General features: G+C 34.6%; 3 protein-coding genes across 8 annotated transcripts; 2 read left to right on the top strand and 1 right to left on the bottom strand.

Annotated features, from left to right (window-relative positions):
• The first annotated feature begins 988 nt into the window (after positions 1-988).
• Positions 989-4,559, top strand: NINJA (Putative interactor of JAZ). 2 transcript variants are annotated; one of them, XM_022301886.2, is made up of 3 exons: positions 989-1,145; positions 2,316-3,507; positions 3,765-4,559. In XM_022301886.2, exons 2-3 carry the CDS (start codon positions 2,526-2,528, stop codon positions 4,253-4,255), a joined length of 1,473 nt encoding a protein of 490 aa, XP_022157578.1. In that variant the 5' UTR covers positions 989-1,145; positions 2,316-2,525; the 3' UTR covers positions 4,256-4,559. The 2 variants fall into 2 exon arrangements, with proteins under 2 accessions (XP_022157578.1, XP_022157580.1); XM_022301888.2 differs by having other exon boundaries at positions 992-1,145; positions 2,435-3,507.
• A 1,062-nt stretch (positions 4,560-5,621) lies between these two features.
• Positions 5,622-13,125, top strand: LOC111024242 (putative lactoylglutathione lyase, chloroplastic). Its single transcript, XM_022301897.2, has 9 exons — positions 5,622-5,848; positions 6,950-7,154; positions 7,257-7,381; positions 7,596-7,660; positions 8,418-8,630; positions 8,803-8,850; positions 9,401-9,508; positions 10,077-10,217; positions 12,860-13,125. Exons 1-9 carry the CDS (start codon positions 5,707-5,709, stop codon positions 12,899-12,901), a joined length of 1,089 nt encoding a protein of 362 aa, XP_022157589.1. The 5' UTR covers positions 5,622-5,706; the 3' UTR covers positions 12,902-13,125.
• Positions 13,126-13,462: 337 nt separating this feature from the next.
• Positions 13,463-18,557, bottom strand: LOC111024241 (casein kinase 1-like protein 3). 5 transcript variants are annotated; one of them, XR_002603293.2, is made up of 16 exons: positions 18,220-18,557; positions 18,069-18,109; positions 17,757-17,826; positions 17,472-17,620; positions 17,238-17,333; positions 17,074-17,144; positions 16,908-16,969; positions 16,755-16,818; positions 16,434-16,518; positions 16,226-16,352; positions 16,042-16,124; positions 15,876-15,933; positions 15,653-15,786; positions 15,322-15,509; positions 15,070-15,218; positions 13,463-13,760 (listed from the first exon to the last, which is right to left on the bottom strand). XR_002603293.2 is itself a non-coding variant. In XM_022301894.2 (15 exons), exons 1-14 carry the CDS (start codon positions 18,293-18,295, stop codon positions 15,330-15,332), a joined length of 1,296 nt encoding a protein of 431 aa, XP_022157586.1. In that variant the 5' UTR covers positions 18,296-18,557; the 3' UTR covers positions 14,771-15,218; positions 15,322-15,329. The 5 variants fall into 5 exon arrangements, 2 of the variants coding, with proteins under 2 accessions (XP_022157586.1, XP_022157588.1); XR_002603292.2 differs by having other exon boundaries at positions 13,463-13,744; XR_002603294.2 differs by lacking the exon at positions 13,463-13,760 and adding an exon at positions 14,060-14,308.
• Positions 18,558-21,680: the final 3,123 nt, after the last annotated feature.

Here is a 21,680-nt window from a genome sequence, read left to right as displayed (position 1 = left end):
TCAAGTCTTGAAACAAGTACAATCGGATATAGATGGTCCATTGACATTTTAAAAAAGCTTAGTATAAAATGACAATAGAAAAACAATATATGAAAAAATTGCAGTCATTTAGTCGCAGTTCTATTTTCGTTACTTTTTCTACGGTTATGGTTATTGAATAAATTATTTAATTTCGTTTGCTAGACGATTTTACTAAAGAGTGTCTTATTTTTAATTATAAAATTATGAATATAGTCATTCAACTTTGATAGATGAATGCAATAAAAAAGAAAAAAAAACTTTGATGGATGAATCAACAACGTGTAACATGTTAAATATGAATCAATTCTAATAAGTGGAAGATTCAATTCTTTATCCCTAATTTTTTACTTAAAAAATGATTAAACTTGTAATGGAACAATAGTGAAATTGCAACAATCACCCTCAAACTTTCAATTTATTCATTCAAACTCTTTAAGCTTACAAATTATTATAATTAAACCCTTCAATATTGTAAAGTGTACAAATCACCCTCAAACCATGAGGACTATTACGATCCTTGTTACCATTTACTCTAAAATTTTATTAAATTCTACAAAAATTTAAAACTTCAACATTAATCTTGTAATATTTTGATTATATTATGAACCAATATTTTAATTAAAAAATAAAATTTAATGTAAAAGTATGGATTTGATTGTAACAGTACTAATAATTTAGGAGTAGATTATGTATCTTGCAATAATTAAATATTTAATTGGAACAATTTAATAAGTTTAGAAGCGATTGATCAGATTGAAACTTGTGATGATTATAACGAGTTCTATAATTCAAGAGTAGTACAGCGTAAGTGATAATATACCTATTTTTAGGTTGATAATTAAATTCCAACCTCTAATTAGTAGAAAAAAAGTATTAAGAAAAGGTATTAAAATATATAATATACTAAAGCATAAACCGGAGAAAAGTTAAGAAAGAGACAAGCAATGGTCACGTGCTGAAAAGAAGGGACCAAACGAAATCAAAGGAGAAAAAAAAAAAACCGAAAAAAAGGAGAGAGAGAAAAAAGGACGAAACGTTTCTCACAGCTGCAGATTGCCGAAATTTCCCACGAGTGCTCCGCTGTGCAAGACGCCATGGCTCAAGCCTTAGGGTTTCCATTTCAGGTTTTCCTCTGGTCTCTGTGTTTTCTTCTAGCGTCAACCTTTTCGGAAGGTGTTTCTGGTTTGGCACTTAGAATTTCACTTGTTCTCTTTAAAGATTTCGTGTATTTTCGTAGTTTATTTCGGTTTAGGTCGTGTTCAGGTCAATGATTTAAACCAGGATCGTGTTTAGATACAATTGAATTCTGCTTGCTATTCTCCTTGTTGTCTGGATTTTTATAATTTTAATCTGTATAGATTCTCCCCCTGTAATATTGGATTTTGATGTATTTTATGAAATTCTGGGTCGTCTTGCTTATCTTGGCGAGGGGAATTGAAGAATTGTTATTATGAGAAAGAACTGCATCAAATTGATGCTTCCATTGAGCATAAAGATATAGGATTTTCTGTTTCAATTTTTCTCTATTTGGATAACTGGGGTATCGTGCCAATCCTTCCTTGCATTATGCTCATGGCATCCTCTACCAATCCCGTGGAAATTTTGCCCATCCTAAGGCCAGCTCTGTTTAGATAACTAGAAATTATGGTATTAAGTTTTTAAACTTGGCCTTCACTTTAGGAATTATTAGGACTTCGGAGGATATCTCCAAACATTTCAAGCTCTTACCGCTGGACAGCCTTGGAAATATGGGAATATTTGTAGGAGAATGTGTCATGAGCTTGATATGACTTTTAGAATGGAAACCAAACATGCTTTTGAAAGTTCTAAAAACGCTTGGAAACATGCTTTTAGAAGAAGCGTTTGGTTAGTGTTTTTCTTCCCAAAAGTTCTTATACAGAAAATATCTCTCTTAAAAGCACCGTTCTCAGAATTCAACTCAAAACTCAATCTAATATTATGATAGTCTAACTTTGTGAGCTGACTTTAGCAGTATCATAAGAGGTACCTTTATTTAGATGTTATATAATAACTATATTATTAAATAATCATGCCCTTGTCTTTGTTTTGTCTACATTTGCCTCAATGAAAAGTTCGGCTTCTTATAAAAATATATATATATATATATATATATATATATTATTAAATAATCAGACATCCGTAGTCCGCTAGTTGGAAGTTCTTTAATCTATAATTTGTTTTCTGTTATTCTTTGGGTTGGCTTTCTTTGGTAATTTTATTTCTGAGGTAGACTTGAATCTCATGAATTTAATTGTTGTTGCTATATGTTGCAGGTAATTGCATGTGATCACCTTCTGTGCTGGCTATCTTGATGGCTCATGAGTGATTTTTTCCATTTTGTTATTTTGTGTATCATTACATGCGATAAGATTTAATTCTCCTTGGTTCGTAGTTCCGTGAGTGTCTAGAGAGCAACACTTGAACAGAAAACCAGGATTGAGAATGTATGTCCTACCCATGTCAACAAAGTTTCAGTGAGAAAGATGGAGAATGAGGATGGGCTTGAGCTTAGCTTGGGTCTGTCCCTCGGTGGAGCGTCCATCAAGTCTAAAGGTAAAATCACTAACTCCTCAGGTACAAATGCTGCGGAAAGCGATAGAGGCAATAAATTGGTTGATGATTTTAAGAATTTTCTTCATGGAGATAATCAGAGGCAAGAATCAGACACTGGATCTTTCCAGAGTAATTCAATTCCATCAAATGATAATTTCTTCAATGACCTGTCCAAGTCCGGTATAGATGGAGACCCTTCTACTGATTTGAAGAGGAAAGGAACCTGGATTGAAAGTAGTAACCAGTATGCAGAAGCTGAGGATGAAAATCTGGCGGAGATTGGCAATAAGCGCAAGTTGTTGTTCGTCGAAATGAACAGTCAAAAGAAGCAGGAGAGGGAATCTCATATTGTTGATTTACATGAAAAGGCAAGGGCATCGCACATTTCCTCTACCGAAGATGGCTCAACTGCCGAAAAGGGAGATGTGGTAGAGTCTGGAGTTGAAGGTCCAACATCAAGGGCAGCATCAAAACATGACGACGGCTCCAAACAATGTATAGGAGATACCAGTTTGCCCAAAGTTTCAAAGGAGGTCTATGGGTTTTCTGATTCAGGTGCTGTAGACTTAAGTAGGCAGAAAAGGTTTAACAGTTCACCAGCTGGTGCTCCAAACTCTGTACAAACCATGAATATGAATAATTTGCCCTTTTCATTATCGGTCAAGGATGCTAACACTTTCGATACACCTAGCACATCTGGCCACTTGCAACTTGGAATCCAGCACATGCTTCCCACTGCAAATGGCGATTGTTCAGGGGCTGAACGTGTACACCCCAGAAACTTGCCTCTCATGGGTGGCGTTTCGCCACTCCACATTTCAGCAACAGACAAGGATAAGGCATGGGGTTTGGTTTCTCATCCCCAAATCATCCATCATCCCTATGTTGGTGGGGGCTCATCGACTAACTCAGGTGGACATTATTTCAGACCTAAATAACTCAGTTTTGTTTGCACATTTTTCTTTCAACCAATTTTATGAACAAGTTACTGCTTTTACAAATATTCCCTGTTGGTATGTCTTTTTCTGAAAAGTATGTTTATTGCTCTTATAAATTTCAGTAGTCCTAAGGGTTTTTCTTAGGTCACCATCATAAATTTTGAGCTAGATTTCTTCACCTACAAAGCTTCTAGACGATTACTTATGCTGTCTGTATGTTTTTACATGTAGCTGCTGTGCAAGCAATTGGACATTTTACATCCGAGGGTTTGTTGTACGCTGGGCAGGCAACTGAACACGCCAAAGGCGACAGCAGACATCCTGCCATGGAAGAGGGCTCCTCTTCTCGAGCAGAACATGTGAAAGGAAGCAGCATCAACAATAACGCAAAAGACGTGTTAGAACGATCGAAAGCAGCAGGCGTCTCCCTTGATTTTCCAGCTATAAAGCCGGGCATTGCTGCAGAAATTGAATTTGGGGGATGTGGTTCATACCCAAATCTTCCTTGGGTTTCCACCACTGGCCCTTCAGGTAAGACAATCTCTGGTGTAACGTATAGATTCAATGCAAACCAGATAAAGATTGTTTGTGCTTGCCATGGTATTCACATGTCTCCTGAAGAGTTCATTCGACATGCCAGTAGCGAGAATTTTAATGCACAGAATGACAATGCCCCCGGGACGATTCCAAATAAAAGTTCTGCTGCCTCAGCACAAAGCTGATCTCGATAGCATCTGTGTGATTTGTTTAGAATGAAAATGTCGGAGTCACGGAGGGGGAAGAGAAGAGACTGGCAGACATGATTTTGCAGGCACCTGTTTCGTTATTTACTTCCTTGTAAGATAAGGTGAGCTGATGGTGTTCAAATATTTCTGATGTATCATAATTCTCATCGTTAAATAGTCTTTATTAAGTTAATTTTCACAATTCTAACGTTCTGGGAGCGTTCTGAAAAATAGTTTTCTGTTTATTTAAATCTGAATTCAAGAAAAATACGTTAAAATAACTGTTTTTTTTTCTTATAAATATCATAGAACGACTATGTACTTGATTTATGAATAGTGATCTCATTCTTTGTAAATTATCCGAGAGTTGCTGTTGAATACAGTTCGAGAATAGTAGCAGAAATTTATTTCTCAGAATAGTTTCTAAACGGTTTAATGATTCAGATTGGTTGAGTTTGTGATGGCTAAAAAGTTGCTTATACTTCCTTTTGATTGGATGAATGAATGGCTGAAAGTTGGAGGCTGATGTGAAAGTATAAAGAGCACAATTACAAAAGCATGCATATGGTGATTTTTCTTTTTCCAACGAAAGTTAAAAGGTAGGTGTTTTAATCAGTTAACTATGTTTAAATTGGTCATACATTAAATAATGGAATCTTGTGTATCGTGAACGATGAGATAAAGAAAATTTGTTATTCATCCGTCACAAAAAATGAAAAGAAAAGAAAATGAATAAATATTTATTGGATCGACTTAAGAAATTGATGTGTGATCATTAGAAATCAAAACTCTTAAAAAAAAAAGATCGAATCGATTGCGAGCAACGAATTTAACAAACAATCGTTCAAAACCAATTGAAATTAGTTAAGTATTTTTACCTCTAAACTAATCTCATAGAATGATCATATGTCTTTATAAACTAAAAGACTATATTATATTGTTATATGATAAAAGCCAATACTTAATTTTGATAAGATTTTTCAAGCTACATACTAACATTTAGATGTTGACTAAATCATTAAAAATTAAAGTTAATGAATTAAATCAAAAAAATACAAATAAGAATAACTAACTAAATTAAAAGTGGCCAACATAAGCTCAGTGGTGATTGACGTTCTCTAATCAAACAATCATAAGTTAGAATTCCCGTCCTCCTTTTTTACTAAAAAAAAAAACTAAATTAAAAAGTTGATATATATTTGTATTGGAAATAAGAAATGAACTATACCGTTTCCTTGTGAATGGGAAAATTAAATCATACACAGCCGGGGCTCCCCATTGGCCATCTGGCAATCTTTATTTTATTATTATTATTTTTTAGAAAAAACATTTTATTTATTTTTGGGTCTCTCTCGCATCGTCTGACATTGGTTATTCTTATTGGCTCACTGGGAACCAGCGGCGCAGATAGAGAACTACGCGGACACAACTGAGAGAGAGAGTGAAGAATGGTGAGGATAACTCCAATGGCGTCCTCCTCTCTTCGTCCTTCTTTGTCGGCGTTTAGGTCCGCCGGATTTTCTCGCTCTGGCCTCTCTCTCTCTTCCTTCAACACTTCTCGCAGGATCGCTTTGTTGCACCTCGGCAGTGGTATGTATTTCTCTGCTTCCTACTCTCTGTTTACGAACCTCGTTTGTGTTCGTTGTTGATTCTTGATTCCTTGATTAGCACTCTTTCTTTGCCGGTTTTCATTTCGATTGAGGTATTTCAGATGCATTTTTTTGTTTGTTTTTTATCCTTCCTGGATATGCTTGTTTGGAGTGTACTTTTGTTCTGCACTGGTCGATGCCGATTCAGTTGAAATCGTACGTTGTTTTGTTCTGTCAGTACCTTATTCGTTGGTAGAAAATGAATTTTGTGGCTCGATGCTTTGGGAAATAAACTATTCGTGCTGTAAATCGAATTTGGACCGTGATTGTAACAGTTTTAATCTCATATTTGTGGTTTCATATGTGGATTTACTGATTCGTTTGCGGAAAATGTTCAATTGAATAATCTTTTTTATTTTATTTCTGTTTCTCCAATTTCCTTGAAGTTTTGATATGACTGTCTCTCCATCAATCTATGTTTTTCTGTTCATGAATGCTCTTAATCAGTTAAGAGGTGCTCCATCATAAGAATAATGTGAATGATATATATTCTACCATCGTTCGCTAACGATTTTATCCATATTTTGATTTCGTCTGTGGATTTCCTGAGTTGTGTTGGAAGTGATATGGTATAACAATTAGATGTATGGGAAAGTTAAAGTGAATAACCTGTTCCATTTTGTATCTATTTTTTCAAGTGGCCTTGATACTTGGATATGAATATTTCTCTACTTTTCCGTCATATATCGGTTCCTGGATTGTGGATTCTATAGTCTGTTCCACTTCCAACCAGTGCTTTGCTACGAGCATAGCGATAATGGTGTTTGTTTGACAAATTCTCCTCCCCCTCCCTCCTCAAAGGATATTGAGAGGGAATTTGCATCTACATCTCATGCTTCAGCGATGGTACTTCCTTTTTTTGTATTCTTTGTAAAGTATTGTGCATGCTATCTTCACGGTGTTTATGCCTTGAACATCTGGTGAAAGTGAAAGTTCAGTCCTCAACGCTGAATATGGATTTTACGCACTAGTGGGTGGAGGAAAAGGATTTATTCATGATAACTGATATCAGTCAACTGGATGATCTCAAATTGTTTTACAGCTGTTCCACAGTTTCAAAACTTTGGTCTGAAAGCTTCTGAACTGTTAAGGGGAGAAGGCATCAATATCGAGATGACTGCAGCTGGAAATGCAGCCCAAGCAAGCACTAGTGCTTCGTCTGAAAATATCTTAGACTGGGTGAAACAGGACAAGAGAAGATTGCTTCATGTTGTCTATCGTGTTGGAGACTTGGACAAGACCATAAAGTATGTTTATTTGAGACATTATTACTTTTCTTCAATTTATAATTGAACTAAGATAAGATCGGGAAGGAAAAAGAAAACGAAATGCAAATGTTGGTTGCTCAGATTCTATACAGAGTGTCTCGGAATGAAGCTGCTGCGAAAACGTGACATACCAGAGGAGAAATACACAAATGCCTTTCTTGGGTTTGGTCCGGAGGATTCACACTTCGTGATCGAACTCACTTATAGTAAGCTATGAGCCAGCTGCTTGTATAATTTCAAAATTTTTAGCTTCTGGATCTGGACCTTGTCCAAAAAGAAAAAAAGATTTCTTCTGGACCTTTCTGAAAAAATAGTATTCCATAGACAATTTTTCTTCAAAGAAATATGGGATGGTGCCATGTATGACATAATTATGCTCTCTAGTACGTCTAACTATTATTTGGTTGGTTATTGTTCCAGATTATGGAGTTGACAAGTATGATATTGGCACTGGGTTTGGCCATTTTGGTATTGCGGTTGAAGATGTAAGAACCTCTTGAAATCTGCATTTCATTAGTATTTGCACGTATCCAGAGTTGTCCTTGCATGCAAACCATTTTTTTATTTTTAATAATCATGCGTTTTTGCATATGCAATATTTTATCATACTAGGTTTAGTAATGATTATATGATCAAGGTAAAACAATATCTTTTTTGTTTTTTATATTCTGATTGTTGTTTCAAAGTCATAAGCATAAAAGAGATTTTCCAGATTTTAGTGGACAAACGAGTTCTCTGCTATTATATCAAATGTCTTACCTATTTGTTTTCTAGTTAACCGTGAATTTTGAAGTGTTTTTCCCCAATTTTGGTGCTGTTTAAATTCTTCACTTGCAAATAATAAGCTATAAATAGTTTCACATATCTCATATCTGATTTTCTAATAAATACTATGACATTATATTGGATTATAAACTTGGGTTTATTTTTAATAATTAAAAAACTTGAATTTGTTTTTTAATTTTAATAACTACTTGTTTTTTTTTTTTAATTTTCACTATTTTGTCTCGGGAAATGCAATTCTTTAGCTATGCCTTAAGCTTGCATGTTTTTTTCATCCGGATGTTCCCGGTGACGAAGTTCTTTTCTTTCTTTTCCTTTACCCTTATTTTCTCACATGGCCCTTTCATATCAGTTTTTGCACTACTGGCCACATATGTAAATGTGTCATGTGGGACACTATTTGATAAAAAAAGGATACTAATGTTTTATTATTTCTTATAAAAAATTGGTTCTTCTCAGGTTTACAAAACCGTAGAACTCATAAAAGCTAAGGGCGGGAAAGTGACCCGAGAAGCTGGCCCTGTGAAAGGGGGCAGTACCGTTATTGCTTTTATTGAAGATCCGGATGGTTATAAGTTTGAACTTATAGAAAGGGGACCTACTCCTGAGCCTTTATGTCAAGTAATGCTTCGTGTGGGTGATCTTGATCGCTCAATCGAGTTCTACAAGAAGGTAAGGTTTTGTAGTTGGCATTGTTCCAATTATAGTTGACAGTGATCTTTTTTTTTTTTTTTCGCTTTTCCTTAACTTTCCTGAATATCAATTTCTTGAGTAGTCTATACTATTATTTTACTATCTTGTTTAAAAAAAATTACTGTTGGCTTTCTCTGTGTTTTCTATATAGGCTTATGGAATGGAGCTTCTACGTACACGAGATAATCCAGATTACAAGGTAGCAATCTTATAATTGATACGTAGTATTTAAAATATACGTATTAAACTTTCTTTGTTCATGATGGCATCGTTAGATTTAGATTGGATCATTTTCACTAAATTGAATATTTTCTTTTTGAAGAAGAATTCAAACTTACAGATTCTTGTAGAGAAGTGAAAGCGACTTTTTCTCAAAGCATCCAGTTAGGTTAATATTTAAGCAGCTCTCAGCAGAAATGGTAGCAAGCAATCATGGGTTCTGAATTATAAAATATTTAATGGCCTAACGCATTGCACAATATTTTGTTCGTATGACTACCATACTGGACATTTTCTACAATGAAGAACAGAGTATATTTTTGCTTAATATTTTTCATGTCTGGTAATTTGTGAGGAGAATGACTGGGTTAATTGGTTATTATTTTGCCATATTGTCTTATTTTAAGCTTGTCTGTTTTTACTGCAGCCTTTGAATGTGGTTAAAACATGTTCCATTCAATGTCATACTTGGTTTATTGTTAGCTTCACGTGCATCCATTAACTTAATGATGTTACGGTTGCTCTTACAGTATACTATAGCAATGATGGGTTATGGTCCAGAAGACAAAAATGCTGTTATGGAGTTGACATATAATTATGGTATCACTGATTACGAAAAAGGGAATGCTTATGCTCAGGTACAATATTTTTCCAATTTGCACCACGTTATTTTTGTTCTCCAATCTACTGGGAAGTTCATCTTGGTTCAGAAACATGAATAGTAATATATTTTAAAATTTCTCAGGCCTGATAATCATTTTTTTAAAATTTTTTTGTTTTATTTTTAAAAATTAAGCTAGTATTTCTGTTTATCTGTTCCTTTGTTATGTTAACAACTTCTTTTAAAATGTTTTCAAAATTAAAGCCTTGAAAAAAAAAAATTAAAGCCTTGAAAAAAAAAAGATAATTTCCAAAAACAAGTTTTTGTTTTTGAAATTTGACTATGAAAGGAGAAAAATAAATTTAGAAATTTCAAGGAAGAAGCCAAACATAAAATTTAAAACGAACTTGTTATCGAACGAGGCCCTAATTAGTTACTGTCATTGTGATTTCATGAAATCAATAAATGATATATCCCTAATCGTCAAAACGAGCATAGCTTAGTGGTAATTGACATATATTTCCAACCAAGGATTCGATCTCCCACCCCATATGTTGTACAAAAAACAAACTATCCCTGATATCTCCTTCTTTCTTTACGAAAAGATTGCTATAGGTACAGATGATGTTTATAGAACTGCAGAAGCAGTGAAACTTAGTGGGGGAAAGATCACCCGAGAACCCGGACCGTTGCCTGGTATTAACACCAAGATTACAGCTTGCTTGGATCCTGATGGCTGGAAGACGGTAAGCTTCTCCTGATATTCTAATTTCTGTGCTTTGCCCTTGCTGACTTCTTTTTTACACCTGATTAAAGACCTGATTAAAGCAAGTAATATTTTTCTATCTGTCATAACTAAAGTTAAAAGTAAACAAAGCTTTAATTGATTAGTGAAAAATTACAATAGTAACGATAACCATCCATAACAAACCAACAAATGACCAACGGACCACCAGCCTAAACCACCTAAACAACCAAACTTCAAATGGATTACAAAGAAAAGAACTCCTATATGACTTATTGGATAATTACGAATGTCCTTAACCATTACCATACCATTGAAGCCCAAAAAAAACATGAAATCTAACAGAGATCAAACCTTATTCCAAGATCTCTCCACCCTCTAAAATTTCCAGTGTTTCTCTCCATCCACAAACTCCATAAAATAGCCATAAAATAGCACTGACCTCACCAAGCCAAAGAAAAAACCCCCCCCTTATCATGAAAGTGCGAAAAAGTGAGCAACTCCTCCAGTAGCGCACTACCATCTCTAGGACGACCGAGGCTGAAACCAAACTCAACGAAATTTTTTTTCCAAATCAAGTAGTCAAAATGACATCTCTGATCGATATCCTCCTCCGCCCCCTACAAAGGATACGACGCTACAGCTCTATTAATGAAGACTGACTCCCTCAAAATCCAATTTTAAGTATTAACTCTACTGTGAAGGACCTGCCACTAAAAAAAAAGGAAAAGGAAAAAAACCTTACTTGAAACTTTAACCTTCCATGCTAGTTAATAGAGTCAAATCTCTCTTTGCAGGTTAAGCCTTTTCCTTAAAAAATGCTTGATTTTATTTCTAGCCAAATGTTCCAAATCAAGGCCTCAACAGAATTTGGGAGGGGGACCGACCCCCTCTTCCCATGCCCTTAGGCTTTTTCTTCCTTGTGTTCTCAATATATTTCTCAAGTTTCTTATCAAAAAAATATATATAAAAAAAAGGGCCTCAACAGAATTTAATCCACAAGGCCTTCACATGCCTATGCACAACTGAATCTCAAAATCCAAAACGTGCATCTCTTCTCTTGAAGCCTATTCGCGGCATTGAACCAAATTAAACCGTACATTTTCACCTTCCACCAAGCTTCACAGACTCTTTTGAACAAAGTAGAAGAACCACACACTTTTCTTAATAAAAGATTGAAGTAAAAAACATCAAGTTTACGTAGATCCCACCTCATATGATCATCCCTGTTAGATAGTCTCAATTCTCCCAATAATTTCAGCAGACTACAGAACTCAGCCACCTCCTATTCCTTCAAATTTCTTCAAGCAGTAACCAATCATGAATTAGAACCCCAAGCCTCCATCATCTTTAAATCTTTTCCAATCTTTAAATCTTTTCCATCCTAATGGTTGATTTTATTCCCACACTTAGCCTTGAAGAGGTCTTGCACTATTGTCAATATTAACCTAAAAACCATTTTTGAATGAGAATTTGAATTTTAAGATAACATTTCACATTTTTTTCCTTCTTTTTCTTTTGTGAACAACCCATCATTCTCCCGCCATACTTCAGCTAATACGCCCCTAATGACATTCCCTGCTAATACTCCACTCCCAATACATAACACAACTTTTTCTTTAAAATGTAGGCTAATTAATAGAGCTCCCCGATTAATATCTTTGCTCATAATTTTTTTTAATAGAAAAAAAAAACAATTCCGTCTAGATAGCCTTCAGCAACGCACCCTTTTCCCCTAGTATCAGCCTCAATCGAGTTCGCTCCCTTTTCCCCTAGTATCAGCCTCAATCGAGTTCGCTATGATTTATTGTGAGCATGGAGTTCAACGATTATTATATACATTCAGTGGCTTGATTATTCGCCGGATGATCATATGTCAGTGAGAATTGTAACAAAAATCAAGCTTCCAACTAATATAGCTCTGTTTAATAACCGTTTTTATTTAAGTTCAAACACTACTATGGTTTTCAGAAACTTTTATAAAAAATTGAAGAGAATTTTATATAAAAATTTTGTTAACAAAAATTTGAAAGCAGTTTCAAAAGGCAAATGTAGAACAAATATAACTTGCATGGGTGAAAGTAGAGTTTATAAGTTTAATCTTCAAAAATATAAAACTAAAAAAATGGTTATTAATTTTCTATTTTTGGTTTTTTGTTTTTAAAAAGTGTACATATAAACTAAAGATGTACATTTTTTATAACTATTGATTCTATATTTTTTACGAAAGTTAGGGAGAGTGAAAAAGGAGAAAAAAAAAAAAGAATTTTAAAGAGGAAAATAGGCTTCAATAGAAGTTATGGAAACAGAAAATATGAAAATTGAATTAGAAAGAAAGATGTTAGGGAGAGAATTTAGAAAGAGAAGTTAGAAATCGGGAAGAAAGAGAAAAGTTAGCAAAGGGTGATGTCAAATAGAAAAAAATATTGTGAAAAATTTTGGAATTCTATTTCTAAGGAAATAGACAAAAGTGACTTTTTGACTGTCATTTAAAAAGAAAAAACATATTATTCGTGTTTTCATGATTATTAGGACAAATTTTGATCAGTGAAAACTTATAGAAAATATTAGGAGGGATAAATTAAAGTGACAGAAAATTTATTTTTAACTGCAACTTAATCATTTCTGTTCTTCATTCTGCAGGTTTTTGTAGACAACATTGATTTTCTCAAGGAGCTGGAATGACCAATGAGACACTCTACTACCAAGCTCGCCCTCGGCGCATCCCAACATGAAAGCCATTTTGACATCAAATTTGTTGGCCCCCTTTTTCTCTTATTTTATATTTTATCATTACTTGAGGAGCTTCTGGAATTTACGTAGAAAGACCTTTCTGCCCCTGAGCAATAATGCACTCAAGGATTTGTAATCATATTACCCTCATAGAAGATCTGATCTGTTTTTCCATATATTACCTGAACCTGTCGCAAAACTGATCCATCCTTCAAAATAAACTGGGGCCTTCGCATTCGTCACAGATAAAATTCACTTCAAGAGTATGGTACCATAATATGACCTTGAAAGATACCACTTCTGTTGGCAAAGGCGGTCTAATGCTTAATAGCTTCCAAGGAAATGCATGCAATTCTCTAAGTAATTGTCGGATTTAACCTTCAATAAAATGGCAGCACAGTTGGATTCTCACCTCAATAACCAGATGTTAGCAACGTCCAAAGGGTTCTTTTGTCTTTGTAATGCCTAAAACGGATTCCACGACAACCTAATTTTCGACAATTCAAATCCATATGATAAAGAAACTAAGCATATAAATTACCAGGTTCACAATTTTCGACAGTAAAATTTTGCAGTCGAACAATAGCATAGATGATCACTTTCTCAACAGAGCTATGGTTGCCGAGATAGATGGTTCAGATCAATCAGATCAATGCTTGCAGCTTTGCTTGCTAGTAAAATGCAGATTTCGAGAGCTGTAAGCCAAAAGTTGCACGAACATTTTGTCCAAAACCTGTCATTCAATAGCTGCCACATACTATCCCTTCCCTGCCATAATCTTCTTATTCGACAAATCTGAAGGGAAAATATCCTGCATATCACATCTATAAACTGATAACAAAGCAGGTTATTTAAAAGAATTTCCAAGTATTATCAATCAAATCTAGCACAAGTGGATGGTCTAAATGGAGATTCATCTTTAAGAAATGATCCCTGTATAAAGAAGCACTTTGTGGCACAGCACATCATTACTCAGATGTAACTCTTGGAAGTCAGAAACAGATTAAACAGCAGGAAGAGTGCATTCAGTGAAAATGTGCTGAATGTAACGGCATGATAGACTGTTTATGAACCGATTAAAGGAAACTAAAACATGTGGCAATATCGGCGGTAAATAAGGTCCTAGTGAAATGGACCAAGCATTGAGTTATATTAGCACCAAAAGTAGAACGGTGGAAGAAAGACAACTGATGAAAGCGGGAAAATAATAAGCAAAAGGTTCAGGTCTTCATTGTAAGTAAAAGGCTTGTTTGAAGAATGGAAAACAAATAGGGAAGAAATCGAAATAAACCAAGGTAAAAGTCCATTTTCGTAGCTGTTCAGATAACTGCTCCAAATCCCCAACTAACATCTTCAGCCCTGCAAAGCAGCAGAAGCAAACATTTTTTCCAAGGTAGTCCTGACACAATGCAACAAACTGCCTGTTTAAAGTACCCACGTCTGTAAGCCCTAAAATTCCCTATTCTTGAATATCTGAACCATGTTCACTAAAGCCAGTCAGTTCAGTAAATTTATATTTTGGCCGAAAAGTTAGTTTATGTGCCACCAGAACCTATAGAGTAATTGTCAAAGCTAATACTTGGATTGTATTTAGAGTTGTTCCAAATATTCAGAACACAATTTAGGATTATTAGAAGAATCAAAAGTACTAGCAGAGAAAGTATTTCATTTAAAAAAATTACTTCATAAAGCACTCCTAACTCAGCCTTATTCAATTTAAAGTCCATTACAAAAGCCACACTAGTATGCTTCATGCGTGTTTAAGATCAAATTAGTTTCATGCTCATGTCTAAAGGATGCAGGATGCAGAAGAGTTTAAGATTGCACTCACAACAATAAAAGAGGTATTATTGGGCAATATGAATAAGTAATATCATCCATATTGCCTTACAAAAGGAATCTTAAAGTATAGTAACAAAAATTGGTTAAAAGCACGACATTCTTTCACACCAGTAATGTTATATAGAACCATAGGTACAAGATTGCTGTGATTCACTTCTATTTACACAGCAGAAGCCATGCTCCAGAAAGTTGGTATTCTATAACCACCAAAGCATTTTAGTCACCTTTGCAAAAAAAAAATAATAATAACGTGAGCTTGCAATAGTTCAGGGACTAACACAGTCATTAAACGGGCAAGCGTGTTGCAGCTTCTGCCAATAAATCACCAGAATCTCTTCGATTACATTGCAGAAAGATAACAACAAATCATCACAATTTGCAGCTTCATATAGATGTAGTTTAAGAATAGTCCTGACTGGATCTGTTTCTAAAGTCACGATGTAGTAAATGGTTAGGGAACAACCAAACACATTAGAGCCAACACAAAAGGAAAATCCAAACAGCACCAAGTAAATGTACTGTGGACTTACCATTTTAATTACTTGGCAGATGAAATTCTCTGCAATGATGAAATCCAGCTACTTGAAGGACCAATCCTGTGACCATTTCCATGAACGGGGTTTGGAGATTCGGTGGACTGCAAAGGTTTAGAAGAATTTCCTCTTGAGCTACCAGCTGGTGTAAATGATGAAGTGGCCATGCGGGCATCATTTAGAATCTACATTATTAATATAGACTGCCAATTAAGCCATGATAACGATAAAATGTACAAGGGCAAATGCAAAACATAGGTAAGGTGTAATCAATGTTATTATTTGAAAACAAGATTGCTTTAAAGAGGCCATAAAGAAGATCACTAACATTCATATCAAGAGCATTATCAGAACTTAAATTCTTTGGAGTTGGTTGTTTAAAATGCAGTCGCACGGCAGGACTTGAAACATTGTCAGATCTAACACGATCTGTAACCTCAGCTGAATAAGAATTAAACGTGCCTGAAAAATAAATAACAGGTCACATCATTTTCATTTACACAGTGCAATAGTAAATTTGACATTGAACACACATCAAAAAGAAACCCAACCTTGACGATTTTCCACTTCTGTAGGCATTTCGTGATTATGTGTACCACCAAGAACCGGCTGAATTAAGAGGCAAAATAACATAATTAGAATCAAAAGTCTGCATTCCAATTTCGACAAATAAAACAATTGCATAACGACACACGCTAACCAGGCCAAGATACTTACAGCTACTCGTGGCTGAGTTCTGTTCTTCTGTGACTGCTGGTACTTAATGATTGTCCAATCAAAAACGTAATCAAACTCATATTCTGCACATAAATAAATAATAAGGCATCATGACAGAACACAGGTCTCACTCAAATAGGAATTCATTGAACAAGTTATACACAGGAACATATGTTATCACTACCTTCACGTGCAAATAAGTCACGGAACAATCGCTTTAAGAACCCATAATCAGGTCGCTGATCAAATGTCAGAGAGTGGCAGTAATGGAAGTATGAAGCAAACTCCACCGGATGAGATTTGCATAAAACCTTCAAGAATGATAATACAAATAGATGTATAAGCTCAAGAATATATATAATTAGTCATGACCAGATTTGGTTATTGCATACCTCAATAGGGGTAGATAACTTCTTTTCGCATATTTTATCATATTTTTGTTTCTTCGTGGCAGCTTTTAATCCTTGCCATGGAAGGCTATAAAGAGAAATTTTAGTCATTAATAGAAAATGGAAAAATTAAAATAACAGGAAGTTCGTTCCCATCCCAATCAACGCATGGGTGAAGATATGCAGATAAGATGTGCTTGAATTGGGATGAATGAATACTGGAATAGAATCCCATATGAATGCCACAACTTTCACCAGAATGAAGATGACACTACTGTGCATAATTAATTAATAGGAATAAAAACAGAGAGGACAATGATGTACCTTCCTCTCAAAAAGTATAGAAGCACATATCCAAGAGACTCCAAATCATCCCGCCGACTTTGCTCTACGAAGAAGACAGCAAGGAGGGTACATGAGGTCCGAGTCAAATTCAATGCGAAATTTGCAAGTAGTAAACTCACGTGTCTAACTTACCGATTCCAAGATGAGTATTGCAACTAGCATAACGAGCTGTCCCTGTTAGGTTTTTGTTTTCCCTGTTAAGGTGAATTATAAACAAATGAAAGTTACATCCCAATATCACATCTGAATTGAATATTTAAAGCACGAGTAAGAAATTGAAAAGTAACTGAAGAGATACCTGTAGGGGATATGTCGGTTGGTGGTTGCATCTCGATATCTTTTGGCCAATCCAAAATCTATAATGTAAACCTGATAAGGCAATGGAGGTAAGAATGTATGCACAACCAAAAAATAAGAATAAACATTTAATTTATTTATTTATTATAAAAGAAGAACTATCACCTGATTTGCTTTACGTCCAAGGCCCATGAGGAAGTTATCAGGTTTTATGTCTCTGTGCAGAAATCCTTTGGAATGCACGTACTCTATTCTTGTGATCTTTAACAGGAAAAGGAAGATGAATGAGACAAGAAACCACTAGTCACGGGAGAGAAGAGATCTCAAAGCATTTAATAATTGCAGAAACAGACATGCAAATCAAAGGCGAGAGAAACCACTGCAGGAAGTGATGTTTACCATTTGATCAGCCAACATCAAGACTGTCTTCAGCGAGAACTTCCTCCCACAATATACAAAGAGATCTTCGAGACTTGGTCCCAGTAAATCAAGGACAAGCACATTCTCCTCCCCGTCTATACCAGACCATTTGGTAGCAGGAATACCGCCTGGATTAAGACGAAAACAATTAACCGACAGCAACTTAAACAATGATAATCATCCACTAAGAGAAGTTCTCTCAGCGCTCAACACAAGCATTTAACTATACACAATATGAAAATTACAACATAATCGCTTACGTACTTCCTCCCTGAAGAATATTATATAATTTTGCCTCATAAAGCAGTTGCGGATGCTTCGTTTTATTGTTTTCCTGCAAAGAAAGCCAAACATATCAGAAAGCCGTCCCAAAACTCGAAGCTCAAGAGCACGACCAAATAATTTCATGCAGCTCTAATTTCCGTTTCACCGACCAAATTTCCACGCACGGAAACTAGAACTAAGATATATCGGAGAAAGTATTCCACAAAACAGAGAAACAATTGAACAAAATAACAAGTAAAAAATCGCCAACCACAGAAAATTACAGAAGTCAATCAGATGATCAGAACTTACAATTTTGACGGCGACGATTTCGAAGGTCTCAATATGAGTAGCTGAAACAATAAACAGAGAAAAAATCACGATAAATCTTAGTCGTAAATCAAAAACTTCATCGGAAACTATAAGCTGAAAATTCAAGCAATACTAGAAGAGCGAAACTCACCGAGGTAGATTTCGCCGAACGATCCGCTGCCGATCTTGCGGCCAAGCTTGTACTTGCCGCCGATTACGCGCTCCATGTCGAAAGATCAAGTGGATCGAATTTGCGGAGATCGGTCAGAGCATGAACAAGCGAGGGTTTCGTTGGAATATTTGGAAGATCAAATCCGGAAACGAAATTCAAAAAAAGGTATACAGAGGAGAATATTTGAGATATTTATAGAGAGAAGAAAATATATACGAAAAAATAACAATCCAGTGTGGAAAGAAAGATGAGAAACGGAAGCCACAAAACGAAGACGAGGACCAGCAAGCGAGCGAGGGACAGCGTTGCGTTTCGTTCTTCTAATTCTACCTTGGACTCCAAGGGATAAACGCGGAACCTGTGGGGGTATTTTTGGAATTTCGTCCTACGTGGATTTGTTGACCTGTTGACTATTTGGTTTTCGGTCACTGATGTTGATTTAGGCGGATAGCTTTCAAGTTATTTATTATTAATTTATTTTGAGGGTTTGGTGGAATTATTGCGACTTGGGCCTGGACCAATCAGGAAGAGGCCCATCTCATCTTCTTTTTTTTCCCTTTCATATCACAATATTTATGTCGTTTTTTTTATAACGCATTCTATTCTGGCTGCGCTGTTCGATTTCCGGCTTGTTTCGTACGTCCCACTCTCATTTGTTTATTACATCGGGCTGAATGTTAAAGTTGCCTTTATTTTATCAACATAGTTTTTTTTTTCTTTTCGTATTTCATAAATTCAAGCTAGAATAAAATATCTATTACCCTCTCCAAATTCCATTATTATTAAACTAAAACACTATATATTTCTAATCTTGCCCTCATTTTGATAGTGTCTATTTAAAAAAAAAAAATCGTGTAGGTTACTTGAGCTTATATTTAGGTTGTGTTTGAGAGTAATTTTCACATCATTATAATAAGCTTTGTTATTATCGAACTCACCTCTTTTTTAAAGGGTAATAAAGGATAACGTTTGTGAAATTAAAAAATTAATTTTAGAAAATTTTAAAATTATTTAAAATTGATATTTCAGCTACTAATTGGGGGTGGTTTTTTTTGTCAAAGATATTTTAAAGGATAAATTTTATTAAAAGAAGATATTTTTAAGTGTTTGTCAATCCTTTAACGGATAAGCAAATACCGGTAGTGAGGGGGCTTAAGACACGAAACCATTGAGCCAAAGAGTTATTAATTAATTATAAAATTCAAAGGGGTTCGAGCCCCCTCGAGCCTGCATTGGATTTGATTTTGTTAAAAGCAGACAAATATAAAGCAATTATAGTAGAAAGGAAGTAATCTCGAAGGTAAGATTATGCTTGAGAGTGGAGTCAAATTCTCACTAAAAAAATTGTGTGGGTGAAACTTGAATTACCTCGATTGGGGCTGCTCTCTCTTTATTATATAGGGAGAGAGTATGAGTTCGTAAGTTTGAGGCGGAAACTAGGGGTAGCATGTCGTGTTTTGCTTGCGGGGACCACCAACATTCTTCTTTCTCCTGTGTGCTGTAGTTAGGGAACGTGGATGAACAATCTTGATCTAAGACATATCACGATTTAGGTATCAAGTATCAACATCCTACCTACTGGTTGCCTTTCATACAGATCGTTTTAGTGCGCTTGGTCCTGGGAGTCGGTATGCTCGAGATTGAGCTTGATGCGCTTGGCCTCTTCCCAATCTCCATTCACCTAGTCCACGTGGTAGAGTGCAGCCACAATGCATGGTATCTTGGATTTGTTCGATAACATTAGATATCTTCCTTGAAGCAAAAAATTCAATTAAAATTGAATAGTTAACAATTTATAAATTAAAACAAAGTAATATTTTATTTGAAAAATATAGGTTAAAATTAATATTCCGAATTTTAACCTTGTACTGAAAAGAAAAAAGTTTCAACCACGCTGAGAGAGAGAGAGAGAGCAAAGGGACAGCCTACAACTAAAAGCAAGAGAGGTCGGTCGCCGTACCGACTTCATCAATGTCTGTTTTTTTCCACCGCCACTAGGATCATCCCATGTCATCACCTGCCCGTGACTTGGAAGACAAACGAATGGTTTACAATTTTCTTAATTTAAGAAATAGCAATGAGTTTTTTATTAGTGGTACCTATTTTTATGATGACTACTAACTAAAAATTGGCTAGCTTTTTAAGCCTTAAAAAAAAAAAAAATATATATATATATATATATATTCAAGTTAAAATCCATTTTTTATCCCTGAAATTAATTATGTTATAATTTTATTTGGTCCCTAGGTTAAAATCTAACATTTTCAAAATATTCATAAATAGTCCTCTCGAAGTTAAATTATTGTTAATTTTTTAATGTAAATTATTAAAATTATATTTTCCCTGCCTTTTTATCTATGGTAGAAAAGTTAATGATGGTTAGTAAAAGATTGATGCTGATCAAGTATTGTTATTTAGAAAAAAAATGTTTAAAAATATTAAAAGAGAGGTTCTCCGAAAGCTATTGTAAAAGAAAAAAAATGAACTTCCCGTCATAAACTATCTCTATTTAGGTCACCATTAACAAATTGACAACTTAAAAATCATTTTCTTCTTTTTAGTTATCCAATATTCAACGGTAATTAAAACAAGATAAATGCCTAGTAAGGGCCACTAATTATTTTCTATTGTAACATCCAAGAGAAACCTTATAAAATTACCTTCCACCCCCTCCCAAAAACGGTATTGCTTGTTTTATTCTTCTTATTATTTTTTGCAGAGTATTTTTAATCAATTTATTAGAACATATATTTTATTGTGGTAAACTTCAAAATTGCACAATTTTCGTTGTCAGGATTTAGGTACCATCAGATAACTACATTTTGAATTATTTTAATCACGTCATAGCTTTATCCTGAAATTTAATTTGTAAAATAAAATAAGTTTTATGAACTAAAAGATTGTTTAGTATTTTTTAATTAAAAAGGTTAGGTTAAGATTCACTGACTGGGTTTAGGATGGCCCAATCAACCAAACGAGTTAGTTTTCACGTAGATCTTGCACACTAGAGCACTTTTATTATTATCAATTAACATACAAAAAAAATCTAAAATTTTCAAAATAAATAAAATTTAAGACTATAGAAGGTTTTAATTATGAGTATTGAAAGAACAATAAACAAAATATGCTCTCTCAATTTGAGTATTTAACCTAAAGAAAAACAAATAAAGATCAATAACCTTTTCAATTAAAAAAATTATTAAAAGCTTTCGTTGTGAGATGTGATAGGATTGTCACTCCCAAACAGTGCATGCATGGTTTATAAATTCTTTAAATCTATCTTAAAAGAAATGGTTTAAACTATATCTTGATAATTTCACTTTCAAAATTATTATATTTTAATCATTTAACTTTTAGTCCATGTAACTTTCAAACCATAATGCTATTTTTTACCTAACACTTTTGAAATAACCCATTTTGGTATTTATTTATACATTACT

This window comes from Momordica charantia (genome assembly GCF_013281855.1).
Source record: "Momordica charantia cultivar OHB3-1 chromosome 8 unlocalized genomic scaffold, Mcharantia_2.0 BLBB01000008.1, whole genome shotgun sequence".
Taxonomy (NCBI): Eukaryota; Viridiplantae; Streptophyta; class Magnoliopsida; order Cucurbitales; family Cucurbitaceae; genus Momordica; species Momordica charantia.
This window is presented reverse-complemented; position numbering and strand designations above follow the sequence as displayed.

Excerpts from the sequence above, each read along its gene's own strand:
- NINJA (XM_022301886.2), top strand. The coding sequence starts at position 2,526 with ATGGAGAATGAGGATGGGCTTGAGCTTAGCTTGGGTCTGTCCCTCGGT. Across the intron at positions 3,508-3,764 it reads GGGCTCATCGACTAACTCAG|CTGCTGTGCAAGCAATTGGA; the intron begins GTGGACATTATT and ends TTTTACATGTAG.
- LOC111024242 (XM_022301897.2), top strand. The coding sequence starts at position 5,707 with ATGGTGAGGATAACTCCAATGGCGTCCTCCTCTCTTCGTCCTTCTTTG. Across the intron at positions 7,155-7,256 it reads GACTTGGACAAGACCATAAA|ATTCTATACAGAGTGTCTCG; the intron begins GTATGTTTATTT and ends TTGGTTGCTCAG. Across the intron at positions 7,382-7,595 it reads CGTGATCGAACTCACTTATA|ATTATGGAGTTGACAAGTAT; the intron begins GTAAGCTATGAG and ends TTATTGTTCCAG.
- LOC111024241 (XM_022301894.2), bottom strand. The coding sequence starts at position 18,295 with ATGGAGCGCGTAATCGGCGGCAAGTACAAGCTTGGCCGCAAGATCGGC. Across the intron at positions 17,334-17,471 it reads TGATGTTGGCTGATCAAATG|ATCACAAGAATAGAGTACGT; the intron begins GTAAACATCACT and ends TTCCTGTTAAAG. Across the intron at positions 16,353-16,433 it reads AGTTATCTACCCCTATTGAG|GTTTTATGCAAATCTCATCC; the intron begins GTATGCAATAAC and ends TCATTCTTGAAG.